Source organism: Sycon ciliatum, chromosome 8 (genome assembly GCF_964019385.1).
Source record: "Sycon ciliatum chromosome 8, ocSycCili1.1, whole genome shotgun sequence".
Lineage (NCBI taxonomy): Eukaryota > Metazoa > Porifera > Calcarea > Leucosolenida > Sycettidae > Sycon > Sycon ciliatum.
The window spans coordinates 27194908-27211696 of record NC_088650.1 but is presented as its reverse complement, the minus strand read 5'-3'; the positions used below and the strand labels follow the sequence as shown (position 1 = coordinate 27211696).

At 46.7% G+C, this 16789-nt stretch overlaps 2 protein-coding genes across 2 annotated transcripts; one reads left to right on the top strand and one right to left on the bottom strand.

Annotated features, from left to right (window-relative positions):
* Nucleotides 1–626: 626 nt before the first annotated feature.
* On the top strand, nt 627–2939 carry LOC135823669 (dentin sialophosphoprotein-like). Its single transcript, XM_065336518.1, has one exon. The coding sequence runs from the start codon at nt 627–629 to the stop codon at nt 2937–2939; it is 2313 nt and encodes a 770-aa protein (XP_065192590.1).
* A 2470-nt stretch (nt 2940–5409) lies between these two features.
* LOC135822545 (uncharacterized) lies at nt 5410–16669 on the bottom strand. Its single transcript, XM_065335341.1, has 9 exons — nt 16475–16669; nt 16286–16375; nt 13567–13670; nt 12733–12865; nt 12186–12262; nt 11861–11959; nt 10336–10520; nt 7006–7063; nt 5410–6445 (listed from the first exon to the last, which is right to left on the bottom strand). The coding sequence occupies exons 1-9, from the start codon at nt 16503–16505 to the stop codon at nt 6203–6205; spliced, it is 1020 nt and encodes a 339-aa protein (XP_065191413.1). The 5' UTR covers nt 16506–16669; the 3' UTR covers nt 5410–6202.
* Nucleotides 16670–16789: the final 120 nt, after the last annotated feature.

Sequence of the window (16789 nt, the reverse complement as noted above, 5' to 3'; positions counted from 1 at the left end):
CCATGTAGATCTACCACGATCGCTGCGCTGCATGCGCAGACTCTGGAAACAAGGGGTCGTACCCGGACCCGTACCGCGCGCGTACCGTACAGACTCACTGATGAAACCACAGTTCGACCCTTGGCCCTTGAGGTGGATTTGTATGATCTACTGACTGTACGTCAACATGGTCAATCCGGCAAGAAAATTGGTTACCAAGAAGAGCACGTAACTCTTGCCTTCAGGCTTCACCTGTCCTTGTGGTCGTGCAGTTACGATTTGATTCCTTTGTAGTCAGGCCCGTGGCCTCACAAGCACTGTCTGTACGAAGAAGCTCGCAGTACTAGCTCTGTTTTTTATCGGACTTTGGATGACAGAACCGTGAAGACTTGTGCACATCGTAGATCTGAGTCTTGATTGTTTTGGTAGGAAGTTTGAGACCTGGGAGAAATCGAAGGAGGTCTGTTATGTTACTACACCGGCGTTTGAGCAACAACAGCTGAAACTGCGGCGCCTGCGAGCCAACTTGGTTTGGTGTCAGTTGCGGTATGACCCTTGGCAAGAGAAACCAAGAAAGGCAAGATGCAATATATTTGCTCTAGTGAATTCTGTGACTACCTGATCATCTTGCCATGATGACATTGACAATGGACATTTCTGAAACGGGACAACAGGTAACCTCTTCGTCTGCCGTGATGACTCGGCACTCCTCTGGATCGGAGCAATCCGACCCCAAAACGAAGGAACCACCGATTCCTGCGAACAATATTACATCCAGTACTAGCCACCTTCAGGATGACTCCGGATGTAGTATCTTTGGTGCAATCTCATACTATCGTCGCAGAGATACCGAAAATGTCGTGCTTGATGAGGATGAGCTTTCCAATATCGAGATGGAAGCCGTGTGGGATCGTTTCAGTAAGAAACTGGATGCAGAGCGAAAACAAGCACAACAACTGCATAAAAAAATTCAGTCATCCCAATCTAGTCCACAGTTTTTCCGCAGCCAGCCCAAATATCGACACACATTCCGTTCGAGGTCAAACAATATTATTGCACCATTGTCAGGCCCGTCAGAAAAGACTCTCCGCCGCACGTTGACGGAGGGCTGGGACAGGAGTATAAGTAAGACGGAAATACCAAACACGACGCCGCAAAACCTGCGCAGGGAGTCTCAGACTGTGTGGGAAGACCCTGGCTATTGCCTTGCACCCTCCCAGATCTCTGCTAATGACCTACAAGCTCTGTCCTCTCAATCGACCAGCTCCGGAGATAGTGCATGTGAGGCTGCTGGTGATTTGACTGCTAACCCCCCATGTGCGGGCAAGAGCACTCCAGAATCCTTTGAGACGACGGAGAATGACACGTGTGACAGCTCGTCAGCACACTCCGACGACTCCAACTCTGCGCTGCCAGCTAATAGCCACGCTAGTAGCAAGAATGACACTGGCATCTCGTCGTGTAGTTCTGGGGAAACGCGAACGTCCGCATCTTATGCGAGGCCAGCCGGCGCCGGTGCAGCACCAATGCGTCGCATACAACCTCCGTGTGATCTCGCTGGACTGCCAATGGACTCAGCGCGTAATATCATGCTCTACCGTGCCTGGCAGCAAATGAAACAAACAATAGATGAGGAGAAAAAGCAGCAGCAGCAGCCTCAACAGCAACGACACCAGCAGTGGGTTAAGTCTACAGAGAGGAGAAGCATACCCGTCCACTCTCCCGGCAGTCCGCATCCCGTGCATTCCAACAGCACTAGTAGCAGTTCTGCTTTTGCAGGTCCAAAGGAAGACCGTGCACAGGATAATGGCAATGTTGACAACAAAGGGCAGGTGGCTGATGCTCGCTCGCGTTTCAGTATGCATAATGCAGGCATGACCAGATCTCCTCTCACTGCTGTAAAGCGTTTCCTCAGTGCACCCCTGGACAACTCAATTACTTCACCGTCACCCCTGGATAGTGACAGTGCAGACCCAGCCAAGGCGGCTCGCAGCAATGAGTCCATGCATAGCAATTGGGACACTAGCGGGTCGTCACAGCCCTCCTCGGCCGAATACAGCTCGGGAAAGCTGGGCTCGTCCCATTCGAAAAAGCTGAGCAGATCCTTGCCCTCTCTTAATGTCATCGGTATTGGAGATCGGTCTAAAGGTTTCAGAAAGGTGCACGCTATACTGCCAGTGGGAAAGCACAATTCCAATGATGTCACTACAGAAAGAAATCCCAGTGAAGCGGTGCGTGAGCCAAGTGCAAAAGTGAGCGTCGCTAGAAAGTTCTTCCTGCCCCACTCTGCTTCGTCAATACAGCGCCCGGATGGTCATTCGCTGAGATCAAACAGTGTTGCTTCCGTTGTAGTGCCCAAGCCTCGATCCGGCTTCTCTGCCATCTTCCGTACTCGTGCATCTCCTTCCGGTAGTGCTTTGGTCGATGTTGCAGAAGCTAGCAATACTGCTACGCCGTGTGAAAGGAGTAGCCAAGCTCCCAGTCAGCCAGCTAGTCACCACCATTCTGGAGTGACGCAGGTCTTCAAAAATACATTCAGGACAATCGGAAAGTCTCGGCGCAAAGCATCACAAATGAATAGCACTCATGACCACCGACTGGCCATGTCTTCAGCAGGATGTGGGCCGCCTCTGTTGGTTAATAAACCACTCGCCAAGAACCTAGTTGCATCGCCGCTTGCCGACCCAATACCTCACCGTCCACATTCCGAACATGTGTGGCATGACATTGTGACGAGTCAGCGATCACTTCCCGTCATGTCGGCTGCAAGTCCAGCGAAAGCCAAGCTCGTCAATCGCTCTTCGAGCATTGACAAGGACATGAATTTGTTTAGGGTGGAAGCAGATGACACTGCCATGACTTACTCTAACTCACCCATGCTGGATTATTACGGCACGCCAGTCCTGTTCAGCCTCATGTCACCCATACACGATGCGTTACAGTCTTCGTGTGAGTGTTGAGTGCACTGCGTGACCTGCTGCACGTGCATGCTCCTGTGTTAGCTCAGTGCGTACTGCGTAGCACTTCCTGCAGACTACACTCACAGCACTGACTAGACGGCCATCCCGTGTGCAGGTACATATGGGTGCAGCACGGTAACATGCGGCGTGGCATATCCCCTGCGTTGCCATGGGAACCTTGTTTGTTTCGTGTATTAGTATGTGTTCTGTGATGCTCCCTAGCGCTGGGTCACTCTACCTGCTGTGGTGCCAAGGCTTATTTATGTTGGCACCATTCTTTTCTTTTCTATCCGTATTTCATTCTATCCGATATCTGTATGTGTGCATCTAGTTGTATTTGAGCACTAGCACATTAGCAGTACTCTACTGCAACAGCTTGAACATATTATTCCATCCCTAGCAATAGTGTATCTCCTTTTTTTCATTTCCCATGTCCGATATTATTCCTTTGCCATCCATAAATCTTTAGTTATCTCCCAGCATTGGCGTACTACTGTCCCTGCAGTAGTTTCACTCGACCATTGTAGCTGGCATGCTATTCTGAATTCTCTCTCCGCATCATGCATGCCCATGAAATGTTAAACTAGGTACAATCTGAGAGTAGACCTACTCCATTCATTCCTCTATATTTCAATAATTATTATTCTTGTAGTTTGTGTTGAATTGTGCCTAGAAACGTTTTCCTCGTAGTCATATTTTTGCTTTGCCTCTCTCAGCGTCATGGGTATCCTATATTATTAGTCTATTTTTCCGTTTCTCTTTAGTAACTTAGCATTGATGCACTAGATCTGTTTAACCCCATTCCCGATCCCTGCTGGAAGTGTTGGATTGTCACTTTGACTGGTGCTCCTTGGTCGTAATACAGGTCCTTTGTCGTTGTAGATAATCTCTGGGCCGTCAAATAAGTAATCTTTAATAGAATACACCCTATCTGGTGAACAGACTTTCAACGAAAGATGCAAGAAGTACCAATCCACACTTATAAGTTATATCGGCAAGGGTTATGGACTCTTGATATTGGGTACCCTGAGTACAACATCAATTATTGGCTTTTCAACTCGTTAATTGTTGGATACTGAGAGTTTGGCACTCCAGGGACATGGGCCAATGGTCATTGTAACGGGTTTTATCGGTAGATTATGGGCGCGTTTGAATTGTCACTCTTCGACTTTTCAAGGAGTTTCGTTTTTCTGAAGAGGTGGTTTATCGGCCTCTTCAGAAAACGAAAGTCTCCTCGAAACTCGACAACCTCATCCGATAGGAGAAATGGATTAGTTCCGAAGAGTTTGGAATAGCTACTTCGAGGTGGTCAATCGGATCGGACGTTAGTTAATATCGCCATGACAGTTTCACAAAAAAAACTCTAAAATGATAGAAGCCGTTCTATTGGGACACTTCAACTAATCTCTCTAATTTGTTCGAGAAGTTGATGAAGACAATTCGAATGCGCCCAATGTGCCGTGCCGTAGTAACGAATTATGTTTGTAACCGAACATGTAAACAGTTGCATCAAGAGTTCATACCCCCCCCCCCCCGGCCGGGGGTTATGAACTCTTGGTTGTATAGATCATGTTTCGCCAGGAGATTTCAGATTTATAATTATTTACCGGCACATACGGGGTTCATGTACACTCGCACACTTCGTAGGAGCGCTCCTGCTAACATCAATGCAGTGAAAATACAAAAAAAAACAAAAAAACAAAAAAAAAAACAAGTGAAACTGTGTGTATTGTGTGCCCAGTCTGCAGATCAACACCCTTTCTTTAGGGGTCCTAACGCTATATAGGGTCCTTATACATGTATGTACTGTAGCGTTATGTCAAACCCTGTATTGTAAAATAATAGGGTTTCCTGGTGACATGCTAAGAAGTAAGAGATATCTGAACTCGCACCGAGTAACGAAGTATGTTTGTAACCGAACACGTAAACAGTTGTATACAAAATAAGTGTAGATCACATTTCGCCAGGAGATTTCAGATTTCAAAAATTTCTTATCAATTTTCAAGAGGCCATCATAATAGGGAAATCCCCCCCACCCCCATGAGAACTACAGTCCTGGCTAGAGAAAAGCAACATCGAAATTTTCTTATCAATTTTCAAGAGGCCATCATAATAGGGAAATCCCCCCCACCCCCATGAGAACTACAGTCCTGGCTAGAGAAAAGCAACATCATGTGCCGTGTTCGAGTGCACAGAACCGTGTGTGTGTGTGTGTGTGTGTGTGTGTGTGTGTGTGTGTGTGTGTGGTGCTAGGGCTGCGTAGAGCCTGGTGCTACTTTTAAGTAGAGAAATCCAATCTCGTGAACAAAGTTTAAAAACTATGTTCACGAGATTGGATTTCTCTGGCCAGATTTTGATCAAGCACACCACAACCACCACCACCACCACCACCACCACCACCACCACCACCACCACCACCACCACCACCACCACCACCACCACCACCACCGCAACAACGCTACTGTGCCGGTATAGTAATGAGATGAGAGCATCCAAACATGGCTACCAAGATCGTGTACAGTGACAGTGTTCATGAACATGAAGCTGCAAAAATGAATACGATCAGCAGCATCACTCTCAAAAACCTGACAAAAAACACACACACAGACATGAAAGGAAGCCATGAGATAAGGCAGCGAGGCACGAGTAACACCATTGTCAGGCAGACAGTTACCTCGCGGCATCTAAATTTGAGGGCAAACTGCACATAACTCAAGACGCAGTTCGGACGAAGGGAAGAGAGATTGCAATATGAAACTGACGCTAGGGAATGCACCATAGTAGTGTACTGAAGTACAACATACGTGGGGGAGAGGAGGCAGGGCTGGCATGCAGTTCACGCATAAACGGGCTAAATGAAAACACAACAGTCGCATGCTCGCGTAAGCAGGCACGCGCACACAACCACACACACAAACAAAAACACTCACACAAACGTACGAGCACAGCAAAAAGCGGAAATCTCAAAGCGAGAATCAGAGGACACTGAAGCATGCAGCAGGATGATGAGAGGCAGTGTAAGAGCCAGAGAAGAATGTCTGTCTGGTAGAGGCTGGCCACAACAAAGCAACAGCAGTACGAGAGTGTTTGTTCAGCGAAATGTAACACCTCTGCCCCCACCACATGTCTAATCCCAATAACAGGACAATATGGATCCGTTCTAGTCCTGGGAATCATCAGATCTGCATCAGTTTGCACCAGAAAACCTGCATAAACCTTGCAGGAATGGAAGTAGAAGAGCGAAGCAGGCCAGGCCAGTCTCCCTACTGAGGGTTCGTCAAAATGAGACGCTCAACCTCCAGCAGCGCTGCCTGCGCCTGTCTCAAGGTTCCCTTGATGATTGCGAGGGAGTTGCGTATCAGCTGGCCATCGTCTAGCTCACCGCTGTGTTGCACACTCACGCTAGCACCGGTTTCACGGCCCAGCATGTCCAGACGGACGCCATTGTCGCGAAGCAGTGACCAGCACAGTGAGTCGGGGATGGGTGCTTCAAGAGTTGCCTTCACCTGCACACGCACCACACACACATGCACATACAGATACACACACATGAACCATGTACACACACACATGTGCACACATGTGCACACACACACACACACACACACACACACACACACACACACACACACACACACACACACACGTGCACACACACAAACACACACATGATTAGGCATTGCACGTTGTGCCGCCGTCCATCTGTACTCACTTCATCTTCAAATGGCAGCGAGATTCACAACAGAGTAGTGAGCTGCTATAGGACCTTGTACACTGACGGACTTACTTTGAAGCACATTTACAGCATACGCCTTTAGTGCGCTCGGTCATACAACTTTCCTGTCACAAGATGTTAACTACAGTGAGGAGCTCTCACTGTATTCCAGGGAAAAACCCAAGCCAAGCTCTCATGGTACATGTAATTCAGGGAAAAACAAGCCAAGCTCTCACGGTACTCCAGGGAAACAAACAAGCCAAGCTCTCACGGTACTCCAGGGAAACAAACAAGCCAAGCTCTCACGGTACTCCAGGGAAACAAACAAGCCAAGCTGGTATCTCGGCTCACCTGTACGTGACATGACCCAGCTTGACGGGGCGGTGGCCCGGTAGCACTTGCCGAGAATCTGAGAACACCGCAAGGACAAAAGTGCCCACACGGTAGAGAGAGAGAGAGAGAGAGAGAGAGAGAGAGAGAGAGAGAGAGAGAGAGAGAGAGAAAGAGAGAGAGAGAGAGGAGAGATAGAGAGAAAGAGAGAGAGAGAGACACACGCACACGCACACACACACATTGCACAACAGAAAGTCAAGAGATTAACGAAAGAGGTATACACAGTAGAAAGAGGTCGGTTGACGAACTTAGCAAAAACAGTATTCTTGAACAGCAGTATATATTGGTAGGAGGATACTGGGATTAGAGTCGGATGTTTAGCAAGCTGCACAGCACCATCTTTTAGTGCAGGAAGACGTACACACCATGCCATATATGTAGGGTTTCTTGCGGGCCGGAAAGCAGTAAGGGGCTGTGCATAATAGTCGATCTTTTACACAAAACGAAAAATTTCGTTTATGGGTGGGTAGACTAGCCAAGCTTGCTTGGTGATGTCAACGCGAACAAGCATAATAATAATAATAATAATAATTTGGAAAGGATTGGGAGAACTTCAAATTCAAAGGATCAGTCGGGGAAGTGAACTGCCTGAAAAGAGAAAAAAACGCCAGACCCACCAGGACTCGAACCTGGGACCCTGCTTGTCATGAGCAATGCTCTAACCACTGAGCTATGAGACCAGGCTGAACTTAGAAGGCGCTGACAAGTTTTTCACTCCAAAGGCAGCTCACAACACGTGCCACACATACTGATGGCACTTGGTTCAGCGCCTTCTAGGTTCAGCCTGGTCTCATAGCTCAGTGGTTAGAGCATTGCTCATGACAAGCAGGGTCCCAGGTTCGAGTCCTGGTGGGTCTGGCGTTTTTTTTTTCTCTTTTCAGGCAGTTCACTTCCCCGACTGATCCTTTGAATAATGATAATAATAATAATAACAGGGGAGAGTTTCGTTATTAAAAACATCAATCCATTTTAGCTGTCGAGTCAATATATTTTTCGAGCCAATTGATTTTACAGTCAGGGAAAGGACACTCGTATGCAATAGAGTGCAATGAAGTTTATACGGAGTGAGATCCTAAGGGCGCGTTCGAATTGTCACTCTTTGACTTTTCGAGGAGTTTCATTTTTCTGAAGAGGTGGCCTTATTGGCCTCTTCAGAAAAACGAAGCTCCTCGAAACTCCACAACCTCATCCGATGGGAGGGGAGGATTAGTTCCGAAGAGTTTGGAATAGCTACGTCACATACTGTAAAAGCCATATATATATAACAAAGTGCTAACTCTAACGAGTTAACGAGGAGAAATCTTTCGTTAACCCTTATCCATCCGACAAAATCGCTGAGCAGGCCAAAATTGCAATTTCACGACATATTTTACCTTCAAATTATCATAACTTTAGTCTCCATTGGCCGAATTCCATGATCTTGCGCTTCCTGGAAAGGTCCTTCCGCGACGAATGCACAGAGCCCACATTCGACATCTATAAAGCCACAAGTCGAGCGCCGCCACTTGCCAAACTTGCCCCAGCGCCAGATCTGCGGGCAGAATCCAAATTGTCTCGCCATTTCACTCTCCTCCATCGCTGGACTTTGAATTTTTGTGACCAGAACATTTATTTGGTTTTTACGTCATGAGCATGTGCTTGGTGACGTAACTGTCATGCAAAAAAGAAAAATCTGACTTTGAAATGTTCCCGAGCGCAGAAAATTCGCATTGCCGTGATTTTACATTCCGCGGACGATATCGTTGCAAGGGAGCGTCGTAGCTCTTCGGCGATTGTTTGAGACGATAGCCTGGTTTTTTTCTAATGGCGATAGACCCTTCGATCATGGAATTTGGTCAAGAAATGACTGAGATATGATGGATTTGCTGATCGACGGATAGTCGTAGATTTTTGACTGGTCGGACGGATAAGGGTTAAAATAGAAATCGTTATACCGAAATCGATACAGTTGAACATCGATTATCCGACCACCTCTGGGCAGACAACTGTCAGGCGGTGTTCAGATAAAGCAAATGTTCCGGATAAGAAAAAACTGTCACTCGCACACTTTCAGTGGTTATTACTAGCCGCACGACCTTTTTACTCTTCAAAATTTTCGTATTTTTTGAATGGCTCACTACATGCACAGTGCGTACTCTACGGCACGTGTGCCCAAAAAAACTGTTACGGATAATCGAATGGTCGGATAGTCGATGTGCGGATAATCGATGTTCAACTGTACATATATTGTCCTATTCATCGTTGAGAATGAGTGAGAATCGTTACCTTTGGTACACGTAAACTAGTCAATTTTGGGAAATCGTTATAAATGCGCCTCGTTAGAATGATGGCTTTTACAGTAGTACGTGGAGATGGTCGATCTGATCGGACGTCATCATCGCCATGACAATTCCGCTGAAAAACTCTAAAATGATAGAAACCGTTCTAAGGGCCGGGTTCAACTGCGGCTCCGCTGCTCCGCGGCACTTGGCTGCATGCAGCGGAGCAGCGTGGTTCCACTGACACTCGCGGGACCGCGGTCATGCTTCACGCTTTTTGATGACGTTCTACCTGCGTGCTCGCGCGCAAAATCAAAAAAATCCTCGTCTTCTGGCCTACACAACGAAATAAAATTTGAATTTTAAAATTCTCGTGTACAAAACAATGGAAAGCACGGGAAACAGGTCGAGCCGCGACCGCGGCTCGCAGTTTTTGATCAAGAATCGTAGCAAAAGTTCGCGGTGAGCAGCGGTCACTATGGTAATGATGACGTTTCAAGCCGCGGATGATGAGCAGCGGAGCCGCAGTGGAACCCGGCCCTTAATGGGACACTTTAACTAATCTCTTTAAAAAATTTGTTTGAACAGTTGATGAAGACAATTCGAACACGGCCTTAGTAGACTAAGCTCACAGCTAGGATGTTCTTTGTGGAGCTAGCATCAGCTCAAAGGTAAACTGAGTTTGGATTGACTGCACAATGTGCAATGTGGGTGCAAGGGTGTCGTGTACGACCTACAGACAGGACGCAACCTCCAAACCATGACCGCGGGCGAGGGCGGTGGGGCACTTTCGCCAAACTTTACGGTTCATGAACAGATAAGTGTTCTAGTTCTTCGCTAAAGGTGTCAAGTATTCAAAGGTGGTAGCAACAAAGAACCACTAGTACTAGTACCTCGTAGTCCAGCACTTGGAGCAGGCAGGCATTGTAAGCGAGACCACGCCACGCGGAACAACACAGCACAAAGACATGGCAATGGCAGGTCTTGAAGTACGAAACACACAAACACACACACGCACACGCGAGCCTACCTTCTGTCAGGACCCGGAGTAGCCCAGGCCTGGTCAGGGTGACCTGAGGACGATCCCCGTCGACTATACTCGTCATATCCACTGCTGCTGCCACCACGTGCTGGTGTACCGGCAGCAGCAAATTGCTCAGCATCCTCGCCGTAGCGGACGTTAGGGAAGTTAAGTGACTGCCCGTCCTTAGACACCTACCGGCAAAGAGACGAAAATACAAAGCAAAACAGAAGCCTTGACATACCCAGGAAGCTAGGCGTGGTCTCATGATGATGTTATCAGTACATAAAATAAGTCGGAGTAGGTGATGAGATGATCAAGACTGAGGAGTGTCAATCTAATGGACATCTGACCTAGTGGTCGATAAACTAGGGGTGAAACAATTGTACCGAATATTCGAGTACTTGCTCGGTTTTTCAAAAATAATCGTACTCGGAATACCCTTTCAAACATCGTACATTTATTTACCACAGAAATCTGCAGTTTCTGAGCAGCAGTTGGCAGATATTGATGTGCAGAATGTGTGGTGAACATTTGTACACGAGCAGAGAGAGCCCCAATGGACCCGCAAACCAATAAACCTGAGAAAAATGAAAGCCAATCGGTTCGATCAGGGTTGTATCATATGATTTTTTAAGGCTCTTGTTGTGCAATTTTCAGGAGACGAAGAATACTCGAATACTTGATTATTCGATCGGACAAAATCAGATTACTCGAACTCGGAATCTCAGTGCCAAATTTCACGCCTACAATAAACATCAATTATGTCGCTAATCTCATCATCACACATCAGCCCCCCCCCCCCCCCCCCCTTCTCCCCAACACCATGTACCATCACACACACATCCCCTCCCCCCACAACACACACACACACCAAGCATCATCTATACGCCCGTCGCAAGAGAAGCTGCTTCAAGCATGCACATCTGCAAATGCACTGGATGTGCACCCACAGGTTTTCTCTTACGGCAACGGTAGCGGACAAGATCTGAATGAGACAGATCAAGACACACACATTTTGGTGGGAAATGAAATTTCATTTCCCACCAAAAATCTCTTTTTTCCCGCTTGCAATAATGACCTTCATAGTGCAACACACTATATTACTGACCTATAGAATATAGTACCAACGTACTGCTGTTTCCACATGCAACATTATTGCACTTCTGTACACACCTGCAATAGTGCTGCACTGCTGTACGCACCCGCAAGCAATATCGCTGCACCACAGTACCCCTTGCAAAAATCGACCCCCCCCCTTTTTTTGCAATATTATGCCGTACTCAGCTGCACTTGTACAAAGTTTACATTGTATCAACTGCATTGCATAGTTTCATTTTTGCTTTGTTACTGGTACAAAACCACAGTTCTAATTTTATTCACATTCATATCTCTGATGAAGCTCTACAGAGCAGAAACTAGTTAGATAAAAATGAATTTTATAACTTTAATAGAACTGTTTGAAGAAAGTGTGTTGTGTCGGGGTTTCCGAAATCCAAAACACACACACACACATACGCACACGCTTACTCACCCAGTCGAGGAGGTTATGCATGGCCTTGCGCAGGTCATCAACGCTGTTATTGGCCTGCATGGTGACTCTTCGCTCCTGATTATACTCACCTGTACCGTGCTGCAGAGCAGACACAGGACAAATAAGCAACAGAAGCACAACGAAATGTCAGAACTGCTGTGCAGTGTACACTCAGTGATAACTGATTATAGCTGGGTCGTTGAGAAAGAACAGGTATACAATCTGGTCACAAGTGGAAGGAATTTCTGACGGAGCTGCACATGTCTGCATCTGGTGAAAACGTGCCGGTGTTGTAATGACACGCGCAGCAAGGGCAGTGCCATACCTTGTGAACTGTAATCTGAACGTTGCACTCCGCCTGAACCTTGGCGATGTTCTCACCACCACGGCCAATGATTTTACCTACAGAAGTGCAAGAGAACACCCACATGTGCGAGCGTGCACGCACGCACACGCACACACACCCACCACCACCCACATACCCCACCCACCCCCACCCACCCATACCACACACACACACCCACACAACACGCAGACAGTGGAAATGTCAAGAGGGGTGTACATGTAATACTAATAGTACGCTTGGCAGAAAACGCAGGAAATCATTTCTTTGTGGAATACCTATCCGAGACGCACAATATAGAAACTTCTCCATCTTATGAGAGATCGTGAAAGTGCGACTTTCCTGTCAATGGCTCACAAGTATATGTAGCGTAAAATCAGTGCAATAAAATCCGGGTTTCCGACTGTGAGGCTTGGCCTTATTCAATTCAGATTATCTCAAACCTGATATTGATACAGTGTGGTCGAGTATCTATAACAACTAGGCATCTGAAGAAGGTAGCGTAAGGTTTCACAATTGACCCACTAACCTGCTGTACTGTTCGGCACTATGACTTCCATTCCCAGTAGGCCAGTCTCCACTGTCTGCCTGTTGCGCAGTCTTTCGTCGTACACACGGTCCAGCAGAATGTCGATGCCCCGCTGCACTGACGTGTAAACGCCCTGAGGGGTATCCACCCAGAAACACACATGTAATCACAGAGATGGTTGCTGACGCTTAGCAACTATTTGCTCATGCATACAGCCCCATGCGTACACTGATTATTTGTAATCAAGTAGCGTGCTCCACTGCTCGAAGAGTGCTCAATACCCATATAGGGCAGAGCCTTTCACACACAAGAGAGAGAGAGAGAGAGAGAGAGAGAGAGAGAGAGAGAGAGAGAGAGGGAGAGAGGAAGCCGTGTTGCAACTCCGAGTTTCACGTGGTCACAATCATCAGGCAACAATGATTATTCTCTTTCGTATGTTTGTCCTGAAAATGTCCACATAAACTGCATACGTGAATGTACTTGAGTAAAGTCCAGTGTGCACTACTCTTCATGACGGCATGTGTTAACGGCAGTAGTTCCTGGCGTGGAAGACGGCTTGTTGGTAAAATACTCATACTATCAGGAGAAGGTGTGTACAGCTATCCCATGCATTGGCGTATGTGCCTGCAAACGAAAGGGTGTAACGTGATAAAGGCATTGTGACACACATCGCACACCGTCAATGCTTGCAGCTTGCAAAAGCACGGGTACATATTGGCAATTTACCAGTGCCCCAGAGCGATCTAGAGAGTCGTGACCACTGAGCAGATACACTGGCTAGTACATGGTCATTAACTGTAGACAGTATATTGTATTTCGAAATAGTCCACATACCTGGATCATGAGGGTACGACGCTGTGTACCGGGAAAGTGCTGGCCGTTGGAAGCAATGCGGATCTTTGAGCCACACTCATTCTGAATAGCATCGACGGATGAGCCTAAAAACAGCAACACAGAGTGTAAACATCAGGCTCTGGCAGGCAGCAGGGTTAAACACTGGTGTACGGTTTTGGCTTCATTCATTTTTAAATTGTATTCCGCTAACGAGGATGATAGTATGGGTTGATTGTCGTGCAAATATTGTAGGCTGGTGCTGATGAAGTCTACGTCATCCGCATACGCTGTTTCATTGGGCAATTGAAGCTGATTATCCAATGCTGACCTGAAAAATTCCAGATCCACAAACTCCCTCACATCACACGAGGATCTAGTTGCACTGAGGCAGTTCGCCCAGGATCGTCGAAAGTGGAAGGAACTAATGTGTGCTGTGTGTAGTGGCTGAAGTTATACAATTACACTAGATACTCTAACAATAATATCGGATACAATTACACTAGATACTCTAACAATTTTATCACTAATTATGATGATAATTACCACATCAAATGCTGCAGAGACCTATCCAGAATCGGCAATATGCTGGCCCTGGCCTGGAGATCTGCAACTGCAATCGGTTTCTACTTTGCAATATTAACGGATTAGACCCCTTTGTCGATTGATGGATCAATCGGAACCAACGCATTCGTCACTCCGATTAGTAACTTCGGCTCTGCTCTGTTTTGTTTTGAACTGTATACGTATGTTTAACTCATTGTATTTCTTTGTATTCTGTATCTCGTTACCGTTATCTTTTCCTCTAGCCCTCTCGCCTAGGATGAGCTTTCTTTTTTTATGGCAGCTTAAGCGAAGGCTATATACCTGCTTTATGCAGGTTGATGCCAACGCGAACAAGCAAAATAATAATAATAATAATGCCGTATGGGACTGCGGCACGTTGAGGTACTGTCATTGGATTGCATTGAAATAAGCCAGACCCGGGACAGTAGATCGATGACACAAGCCTACACAACTGATACCCGCATACACTATACTGTTATGATGCCGACAGCATACGCAACCTTTGGTATAGGAACGTTGATAGGTGGATCCCCCGTTATCGTGCATGCCAGCCATCTAAAGCCACTGTTAGTCTGTAACAGCGTGAGTACATGAAACTTTCATGTACTTTTGTTGTTACATGTACAAACAGCAACAGTGCCCAGCCATATCGGCGTTCAGTGACACTACCCACGCCAAGAGACTACCACTGATGCAGATGCATGGACTGTGCATGAAAGCGTGAGTCAACAGGCCAGCAGACAGACAGAGAGAGAGAGAGCTACGGCTTGAACAGCAAAGTTTGGCTCTACACCAGACTTTCCTCGTCTATGGCCGTTTGACATTCGACACAGTGAACAGACTTCAAACCTTCCGTGTTCTCATTTGAATGCTATACCCCAGGCCAACGCGAGGACCCTGACCCCTCATTTCACTACTCTTGCTCAGAACGGCGCCGAGTGGCAATGAGGCGACGTACCCAGACCAGCAACTTCTCTTCAAGGTACTTTGAAGAAATGCTGCTGATCTGGAACTCTTTCTTCCGTCTTGTTGTTTGCTTCATTGTCCAGAATGGTACAAGAGCAACCCATGCTACAATGGCCGCAGTGATGGTCGCTGCCCTATAATCGCCTATGTTGATGGAGGTGGTCTTGCTCCAGGATCTGATTAACGGCGACTCGCTACCCTTGCCAGTGGGAATGGAATGACTGGTTGTTCTTGGGACTACCAGCCAATGAGCCGCCCTTGGCCTTGCTCGGATCCCCCCCTATTCATACTAGAAAGCTACAGTTACGGACTGTATGTATGAATGAAAACAAACCGTACATGTGCGGCAGAACATTCCTTGTCTGGGGGGGGGGGGGGGGGGGGGGAGAGATTTGGGCTGGGTACACACAAATTCGAGTGTGTTTAGTCTGTGTACCACATACCGCATTATCTCCAATATAAGCACGGTCCTTTATTTTTTTCAATGTACCTCCGCCCCGTGCTATTATTGGAGACGTTCCTTTATTGGAGACTGTTCCATTATAATTTCAACCTCATTTCAGAGGCTTGTTGCCATGCCAAATTCATGTCAGACACACACATTTCAGGGTTTTTTCGCCAGTACAGATAATGAATTTACACAGTGTGCTTATAATGGAGACTGTGCTTATATTAGAGATAATACGGTACGCATCTATGGCTGAAAGGCCAAAAATTCTGTGCACACTTTCGGCTGGATTTCAAAGTCCACAACGGCACCATTCGCAGGTGCACTTGGTGAAGCATACAGCAGGGACAAAAGCGACCACCATCTAGTGCACGTATCATACCCCGAGCAGCAAGCACTGACATTTCATGTGGAAAGAATCCGCAAGTAACGACCTCGTCATACAGAGCGTTTCTTGGTTCTGACGGTCAGGGATGTATATGTAGTAATATGTAAGTTTGAGAATTTAAAAAATTGAAAATGTTTTTTAATTTTAATGGCAGAAACCCTTTTCAAGGATGAAATCACTTGCGAATAAGAATGAGACAAAGAACAAACCCACGATTTCGAATACCGATAGTGTAATAGGTACTTCCGTGGTCGGCTATGCTAACAATACTCCGACGCATATCGTCGTAGAACGTTGAATCAAACTGCAAAGTTTGTTTTCGCACGCACGCACGCACACGCTCGTTTTATTACCTTTCGAACCGATTAGATGTCCAGCTTCGTTGCTATCCACCAAAAATTTGTACACGACATTTGCATTTTCATCGATTGGACCTGGTCCACCTATGATTGTGCAGGCAGAACATACGAAACGACCGACAGTCACAATTTATTTTCTACCCAATTGAAGAACGCACGATATGCGCAGGGACAGGCTTTTACCGTTCGCTCGCTTCGGATTCGGCTCACCCATGATGGACAAAAATATAAACACGACTAGCGCTACGCACGAAAGTGTCGCGAAGTACTGAACTGAAGGAAACCTCACACATAAATTAGACGCCAAAGTGCAAAGTCAGTTTGTTGTTCGGAAAGACGAGCTAGCAGAGCTTCTTCTCAACTACAGCACCACAAAAATTCTCAACAGCTCTCCATATCCGGGTTTTTCTGCCTGGTTTTTGGATGATGCTTGTGCCTTCTTGTGACGTCATGTCTTTGGATTTTTGTTCAAACTGGCCGCATATCGATCCCAAACTG

Excerpts from the sequence above, each read along its gene's own strand:
- LOC135822545 (XM_065335341.1), bottom strand. The coding sequence starts at position 16,505 with ATGGGTGAGCCGAATCCGAAGCGAGCGAACG. Across the intron at positions 11,960-12,185 it reads TTCAGATTACAGTTCACAAG|CACGGTACAGGTGAGTATAA; the intron begins GTATGGCACTGC and ends TCTGCTCTGCAG. Across the intron at positions 10,521-11,860 it reads TGCATAACCTCCTCGACTGG|GTGTCTAAGGACGGGCAGTC; the intron begins GTGAGTAAGCGT and ends CTTTGCCGGTAG.
- LOC135823669 (XM_065336518.1), top strand. The coding sequence starts at position 627 with ATGGACATTTCTGAAACGGGACAACAGGTAACCTCTTCGTCTGCCGTG.